General features: G+C 40.2%; 1 protein-coding gene across 3 annotated transcripts in view; it reads right to left on the bottom strand.

The window, feature by feature from the left end:
* Positions 1-375: 375 nt before the first annotated feature.
* The window catches only part of LOC129497313 (myosin-8), a 29,201-nt gene continuing 21,749 nt past the window's right edge, over positions 376-7,827 (bottom strand). For 2 of the 3 annotated variants that reach the window (XM_055306130.1, XM_055306129.1), the window contains exons 30-39: positions 6,684-6,867; positions 6,417-6,582; positions 6,193-6,317; positions 5,005-5,313; positions 4,129-4,332; positions 2,982-3,107; positions 2,721-2,891; positions 2,422-2,526; positions 1,764-1,907; positions 376-656 (exon numbers count right to left, since the gene is read on the bottom strand). In XM_055306130.1, the coding sequence (XP_055162105.1) occupies positions 507-656; positions 1,764-1,907; positions 2,422-2,526; positions 2,721-2,891; positions 2,982-3,107; positions 4,129-4,332; positions 5,005-5,313; positions 6,193-6,317; positions 6,417-6,582; positions 6,684-6,867 (1,684 nt within the window). In that variant the 3' untranslated portion in view covers positions 376-506. The remainder of the gene's footprint in view (positions 657-1,763; positions 1,908-2,421; positions 2,527-2,720; positions 2,892-2,981; positions 3,108-4,128; positions 4,333-5,004; positions 5,314-6,192; positions 6,318-6,416; positions 6,583-6,683; positions 6,868-7,827) is intronic. The other variant, XM_055306132.1, reaches the window with a different exon arrangement.

The raw sequence follows: 7,827 nt of genomic DNA, 5'->3' as shown, positions 1-7,827 counted from the left end.
CCCCCCCCGTCTCTTATGAATGAATGAATGAATGAATGAATGAATAAATAAATAAAATCTTAAAAAAAAAACAGTGCCTAGCACAGAGTAGATACTCAATAACTACTTGTGAAGTGGATCAATCAATGTACCCTGTCTAGAGAGGCAGCTTTAGGGAATGTCTTCCTTAATAATTTGTAATGATCTAGAGAGAGTTAAATTCAAGTCCAGCAAAAGATACTTGTATGTGTATATGGGGAGTAGTGGGGGTGGGAAAGGGGATGCTGGGTGGTGATGGAGATACAAAATATTGAATGCTTGGCAAAACCATATGTAGTATAAAAAATAGCTAGGTGAGAACTATACTTGAGAGTAAATAATCTGCAAATGAAAAAATGAGTTTGCTTTAATTTATAGGTTTACTAGAGTTTTTATTTATTCAGCATTAAGAGAAAAATAAACAAGTGGCCTAGAATAGCACATTCTGTGCATTTCTTCAGCCCCTTGGCAGCATCAGGCAGATGTGTTCACTCCGCACTGATTTTCGTGTGAACCTCTCGGCTCTTCACCCGCAGCTTGTTGACCTGGGACTCGGCGATGTCAGCCCGCTCCTCGGCCTCCTCCAGCTCGTGCTGGAGCTTGCGGAATTTAGCAAGATTAGTGTTGGATTGTTCCTCCTAAGAAGTAAGATAAAATTGTGAGAATTAGAGTTTGTGGTTACTGTACTTGTCACCAAACAGAATTCCCTCCTCAACTCAGATATATACTTCTTATGGTCTGCTTGCCATGCCTGACTTCAAATCTGGACAGAATTTGTAACATCAATTATGTATTTTTTTCATTCTAAAGAATGAAGGAAGAAACACTTCTGAAGTGGAAAGATAACGTTAGTGTGTAAAACCCATGTGTATATGAAATCTGTTTGTGATACATGGACTGGGTCAAAAGGAGGAAGAGAGCCATATGCCCTGACAGAGTTTAATAAGTAAATGCAAGGTCAAATTTTAACTTTGGGACAACCTCACTTAACCAGTTTTGCCATATATGTTGGTAACTCTGGTAAATGGAGAAAGGGGAAAAGTTGGTCTGGGAAGAAGCATGCAGCTGTTGGTTTTATTTATTACCATTTGAGCCTCTCCTCTCCTTTTCCCTGTCTTAACTTCCTGTCTGTGTAGGCAGTGGGGATAAGAAGCTCTCAACTTCCTGTCTGCTTTCTACCTACCACATTGTGTTTAGAAGAATGGGGAACACTCAGGAAAAGGGAAGCTGGAGAATCTTCTAGCATGTTCTTATTTGCCACAGGACGTGTGGAGAGAGGAGCCCCTGCTGACACTGGTAGTGTGTGAATGAGTCAGTTGGGGTAAAGATTTATGTTTGACTCTTGAGAATACTTGATTTTGTGCATTTCTAGAAGGAGAAGAGTATTTATTATGGATTAGAGTTGGGATGGTATATTCTTTGCAGCTATCAAGTAAGGTGGGTTATTTAGAACTTCTTTTTTTCCCCGCAGTGCTCACAAATTGCTTAATAAAAATACCTCCTCTTGAAGTCTTATTCTATAATCAGGATTTGGGCATAAATTCATATTTATAATATGAGTGGTATATTTTATTTTGCTTTTTTTCTCATTGACGCATTCTCTTAATACTCTTTCTTCTTCCTTTCCTTTCCTTTCCTTTCCTTTCTTTTTCTTTTTCTTTTTCTTTTTCTTTTTCTTTTTTCTTAATACACTTTCTACCCCAAAAGAAGCTTTCTTCTTCTCTGAAGGGCTTAAAGATACTCACAGCCTCCTCAGCTTGTCTCTTGTATGATTTCACCTTCGCCTGTAATTTATCTACCAAGTCCTGCAGCCTGAGGACATTCTTGCGGTCTTCCTCAGTCTGGGGGTTTGACAAACAATCTGCATTCAGTACAATGAAATGAGCCTCCTACAGGTAGTAAAATAAATCACTTTGGTATGATGGCAGGTGGGCCTGGGGTAAACTTGGTCAATGCTGAGACTTCCTCCATAGTATTAATAGTAGCTATTTTTGCTGAAAATCACCATATGTGGGTGCTGTGTTAGGGACTTCTACACATGTTCTGTAATATCACCTCCCTACTCCCTACATGTTATTACTCTGTTTCATAGGGAATGAAACTAAGGTTTAGGGTATTAAGTAACTTAACCCAAGTTGAAAAATTAAGAGAGGCCATATTAGAACTAATATTCAGTTTATCTGACTTTAAAACCTATGTCCTTTTCTCTGGTATTGCTGTTTTCAAAGGCCTCCATCCCTTTCCTAGCTTAGGAAAGGGTCTCTGATAAACAGTTCTATCATTTGCCCTTGTACTTATATATCAAGTTCACGTGGATCTGACTGTGAGTACCACATAGTTACCAGATTGTCAGTTTCCCTTTGGGCAGGAAGTCTGGATATTCTAAAAAGCTATTCCCCTTACCTGGTAGGTGAGTTCTTTTACTCTTCTCTCGTGTTTCCGCAAACCTTTAACAGCCTCAGCATTACGTTTCTGCTCACTTTCAACCTCTCCTTCAAGCTCATGTACCTACAATGAAGAAAGATACGTATGCAGCCAATCTTGGGGGCTATTAATGAGCTCAGGACCTGCTGAAGATACTGAGTGGATGTCCTCAGCCTCAGGACGAAGATGGGCATCAATATGTAGGGAGAGAGAGAGAGAGAGAGATAGGGGGAGTCCCCTTAGCCCCTTCCCAGATTCTGAAAGATTGAGAGACCCACCCTGGCCTCCAGTTTCTGGATCTGCTTCTTCCCACCCTTTAGGGCCAGCTGCTCAGCCTCGTCCAGACGATGCTGCAGGTCCTTCACTGTCTGCTCCATGTTCTTCTTCATCCGCTCCAGGTGGGCACTGGTGTCCTGCTCCTTCTTCAGCTCCTCGGCCATCATGGCCGCCTGATTAGTAAATACACCAGGACAATAAAGAAATCTAGTAATGGCAGGTAACACACGTGTATCAGTAAAACAAGTGCTTATCTTGCTCACATCTGTGATGGCCTTCTTGGCCTTCTCTTCTGCATTACGTGATTCTTGAATGACTTCCTCCACTTCACTCTGGAGTTGTGAAACATCATTTTCCAATTTTTTCTTGGTGTTGATCAGGCTGGTATTCTGTTAAAAATAGTCCATGGGAATTTCAAAGACTTGCTATTTGCCAATGTGGACTTTTATAGATGTCTTACTTGTTGGCTTGTGCAGGGGACCTAATGGCAAGTTTACTATTCAGCTTTAAATATTTGTTCAGTGCAAAATACCAATCATTTGAAAAGTCGGAACATTCCCCCCCTCCCCCGGTCCCCTTGTCTGTCTAATTTTTGCATAAGGACTTGGGAGTTTTAAGAATGCCTATATTAATTACTCTTTCAATTATATTTCAGTCAGACCTTACTAATATTCTATTCTTAAAAGGTTGGAAATAATAGAAAACAATGAATTCTTTTTGTGAGTGCCTGGCATTGGGAGTTTTTTAGTTAGAAAGGATCTATTCTCTGTTAACTTTTATAGTTTGCTCCCTGGGGGAATACTGAATTAGTTTTATGAAAACATTTTATTTAAATTCTAACCCAGTTGTTCTCAGAGGGAATCAACACTGCTGTAATGGGTATTTGGAAATATTTGTAGGTAGATATTTTTGCTTGTGAAAATGACTACCTGGTGCTACTGCATTTAATGTCCAGGCACATCAACAGTGTCCTGCAGGACACAAGGACAGTAAGCACAATACTAAACGCAGAAGGACTCCTGACGAGAAACACTACATGGCACATTTTTGGATTTTGGAGTTAACAGATCATGTTTATTCAAGTTTATTCTACATCATGGTTTTCAAAATAATCAAAAGAGTCAAACCCAGTTTTAAATAAAATGTTCTCCTTTTTCTTGGTAGAAAATCTGAGGAACACATAACCAAAATATCGCCACAATCCTATCATTCGAAGATAACTGCAGTTAGTATTTTAGAGCATAATCCCCCATCCTTTTTTAAAATATACACATTTTGTATTAAAATGGAGTATTTCCCCGCTATTTTCCAGTATAATTATACACATAATTATTAAATGGAGTATTTCCCTGTTAGGTAATGGATCCATCACTTAACCGTACATCAACATTTGTTTGATGCGAATCAAACCTGGGTGTGGAGGAGCTGGACGCGCTCACTGGCATCTAGGAGCTCCTGCTCTGCAGTTTTCCTGCTCCTCTCTGTCTGCTCCAGAGTGGCTCTCAGCTCCTCGATCTCAGCCTGCAGCAGGTTGGCTCTGCGCTCCACCATGGCCAACTGCTCCTTCAGGTCCTCCTGGCCTCGGAGAGCATCATCCAGGTGGAGCTGAGTGTCCTGTCAAGTTAAAAAAAAAAAAAAGCCATAGACACTCTGAAGAGGATGTGAACATCCGTGGAGGTGAACTGGAAGAAGGTACTGGTGCCAGGAGCAGGAAATGACTGGCCTGTCATTTGAATTAGTGTGAAAATGGTGATGTCACTGGCTTAGGTGAGCAAGAATGATTAGGAGACAGTTTGTCATTCTATTTATGCCATTAACTGGTTATTTTTTTCATGTGTGAGTAACCAGTGGCTGTCATTTATAGACTGTTTTCCATATGCTCCCCCCAGTACTTGACATCTGTTATCTTATTTGGTTCTCACAGGAACCCTATGAGGTGAGTAGTTTCATTCTTATTTTGTAGAAGCAGCAGCAGAGGTTTTGAGAGGTTAACCTCATTTGCCTAAAATCAGGCAGCCAGTAAGTAACAAACTAAGGCTCCACTTCAGGCTTATTGGTACCAAAGTCTTGTACTTTCTTTCATATCAAAGCTTATCTTGGGGCTTCTGTTTTTTTATATAGCATTTCTGTAAAAATATATTCTGTGCACATTTAATTTAGCTGTTTCCATACTGTGAGCTGGATAATTTGTTAAAAGAAAAAAATAGATTGTTTAGCACAAAGATACTTTGCTGAATGGAGAACAGGTCACTTGCCTGACTTAGCTATTTATGTGGACCTGTTTACCTTCAGGATGCCTTGGGTGTTCCTGTAGTTCCTCAAACTCTCTGCAGCCAAGCGGTTGGCATGATTCAGCTGGATTTCCATCTCATTGAGGTCTCCCTCCATCTTCTTCTTGACTCTCAGAGCATCATTCCTGCTCCTGATCTCAGCATCGAGGGTGCTCTGCATCGACTCCATGACCCTGATGTGGTTTCTCTTCAGCTGGTCAATTTCTTCATCCTTCTCTGTAATTTTCTTGTCGACTTCAGACTTGACTTGGTTCAGCTCTAGCTGGATGCGCAGAATCTTTCCCTCTTCATGTTCAAGAGATGCCTTAACAAAACGATCAGTTAATGATGGAAAAATAACTTGAATATTTGGAGTATATTCCCTTGTGAGCTGAACTCTTACATCAATTTGTCTGATTTTATAAATTTCAATACAACAGTTCCAGGAACTGCTAGGTAAATTCATTTTTTTGTTTGTGTATTCAGTCATAGATCATACAGGGCAGTTCTGTAATAAAGGTGCTTTATAGAGTATGAAGTGCTATATAAATATTATTTATGTGAGTACTAACAAAACTTACAGTTAAACTCGTACTAAACATGAACTCTTAATCTGTTTTTTACATTAAAATGTGTTTGTGGGAATTCTTAGTTTTAAAACATTTTTCTGATTATAAAATGTATGTTCACTGTAGGACATAGAGCAATATATAAAAACAAAGAAAAACCTCCTATTGTGCCCCCCACCCAATGATAATCATTTTAATGTGGTACATTGTTTCTAGTCTTTTTTCCTACTTATATATATTTTTGGGTGATGAAATTATAGTGTATATTCAAATGTGTCTTCACTTTAAAAATTAATGTCTACCGTAAATATTTCTCTATATTAATTATATTTAATGGTTGTATACAATTGCATCATAATGAATGTTCCATAGTTTGCTTCATCTTATTCTTGGATTAGACATCTTTGTGCTTAAAGATTTACCTCTATTGAAGGTAATTTTCTTGAGATAGATTCTCACGGAAGTGGTGGGTCATAGTATTACTTTTTAAGGCTTTTGATAACTGTTGCCAAATTGTCCTTCATAAAGCTATATGAGTTCATATTCCCACCAGCTCTGTAATAATGGGTCCATTGCTCACTTTGAGTATTTTCACTTATGTCTTTGAATTTTCCTCACAACCTGGTAATACGTACTTCTGCTTCCTCTAAGGCAGCCTGAATGTCACATTTCTCTTGTTCCACTTGCTTCTTTATTTTCTCCAATTCATGGATTTGCTTCCCTCCCTCAGCAATCTGCTCAGTGAGGTCAGAAATCTCCTCTGTGGGTGAACAGACAAGAGAGTAGTAGTCAGACTGAGGTAACAGGGAACCTCACTGCCGGCTCTTGCCAGGGCCGTTGGAAGTTCAAGAGCACTCACGCTGCAAGTTCTTGTTCTCTCTCTTTAGGGTTTCCACTTGATCTAGGGATTCCTCATAGGCATTCTTGACCTTGAACAGCTCAGTGCTGAGAGTGCGAGCCTCCTTCTGGGAGGCCTCCAGTTCAGCCTGAGTTTCCTCATACTTCTGTTTCCACTCTGCCAGAACCTGAAAAGCAGCAGGATTGTCAGCTGCTGCAAGGAGCTGCTGCAAGGAGAAAGGGAGACCACATAAAACATTGATGAAGTTTATTAAGTAGGCCTGGGCACCTTGTCAAAGTTCCTCTGCTTTTTGTCAAGAGCAGCGCAGGCAGCATTAGATCTCTCCACATCCAGCATGAGGTCCTCCACCTCATTTTGGAGCCGCTGCTTTGTCTTCTCCAGGGAAGCACATTTGGCGTTCACAGCTTCTACGTGCTCCTCAGCTTCCTGCAGACGCTGGGCCAGCTTCTTCCTGAAACGTTAGCCAGGCAATTATGGAGAGTGGTTTAGAACAGGGACAAGAGATAACACCCTAGGCCCCTTTGATAGTCCTGCTTCTACAATGGCGGGTAACATATCGTTACCCAAACTGTGGCATCCAGAACTGCTTTCTTGATTGGTCCTGTATGAAAAGGTCCAAAGTGGTGAGCCACCTGGATTCAGTTCTTTGAGGCTGCTGTTAGTGCTCCATTGTGTCTTACTACATAAGTAATTCAGGGTTTTCAGGACTTCTGATTGAGTATGGTTGCAGAAAATGATTATCCAGGACAATTTTGCTGATTGGTGTAAATGTCTTCTCTCATTCCAGAAAGGATATGAGGCTATCTAGGTATTTTATTGGGCAAAAATGTACCGAGACTATTTATTTGCTTTCTTAAACTTTCTATTTCATTTATGTACTTTTTCCCTAGAGAAAACCAGGGAAAGTTTCTTTAGAAACTTTGTGACAAAAAGCAGGTGAAGCATGGTGATTCCTTCTGAGTCACCTGTATTCTTCATTGCCCCATCATGTGCCAATTCTGCATCTTTAAGGTATAGGAAAGCCTTTAGCCCTGAAGCCCAAGAAGATCTACTTGAAGGTCCTTTTTGATCTATCAGACTAAGCTTTATTTTATTTAGACCAGCCCTGGACATTATGTACAGTTTAGTGGCCTCCAGCATGAGGTTGGAGAGCTGTGTCTTCCTACTGCAGGACTGAAGAAGGTGGTCTCTGGAGTCAGAATATCTGGTTCTAATCCTAGCCATACTGTGTATTAATCATGTGCCCTTGGGTTGGTTGGTTAACCTCTCAAATCCTGTTCCCTTGTTTGAACATAGGGATAAAACATGATGTTGCTATGAAAACTAAATGAGCTAATGGGTATATATAATACTTGACACATAGTGTCCTCTCAGTAAATTTAGCGTGTGCTGTTGCTGTTGTTACCATCAA

Source organism: Nyctereutes procyonoides, unplaced genomic scaffold, assembly GCF_905146905.1.
Source record: "Nyctereutes procyonoides isolate TBG_1078 unplaced genomic scaffold, NYPRO_anot_genome, whole genome shotgun sequence".
NCBI classification, from domain to species: Eukaryota; Metazoa; Chordata; class Mammalia; order Carnivora; family Canidae; genus Nyctereutes; species Nyctereutes procyonoides.
This window is presented reverse-complemented; position numbering and strand designations above follow the sequence as displayed.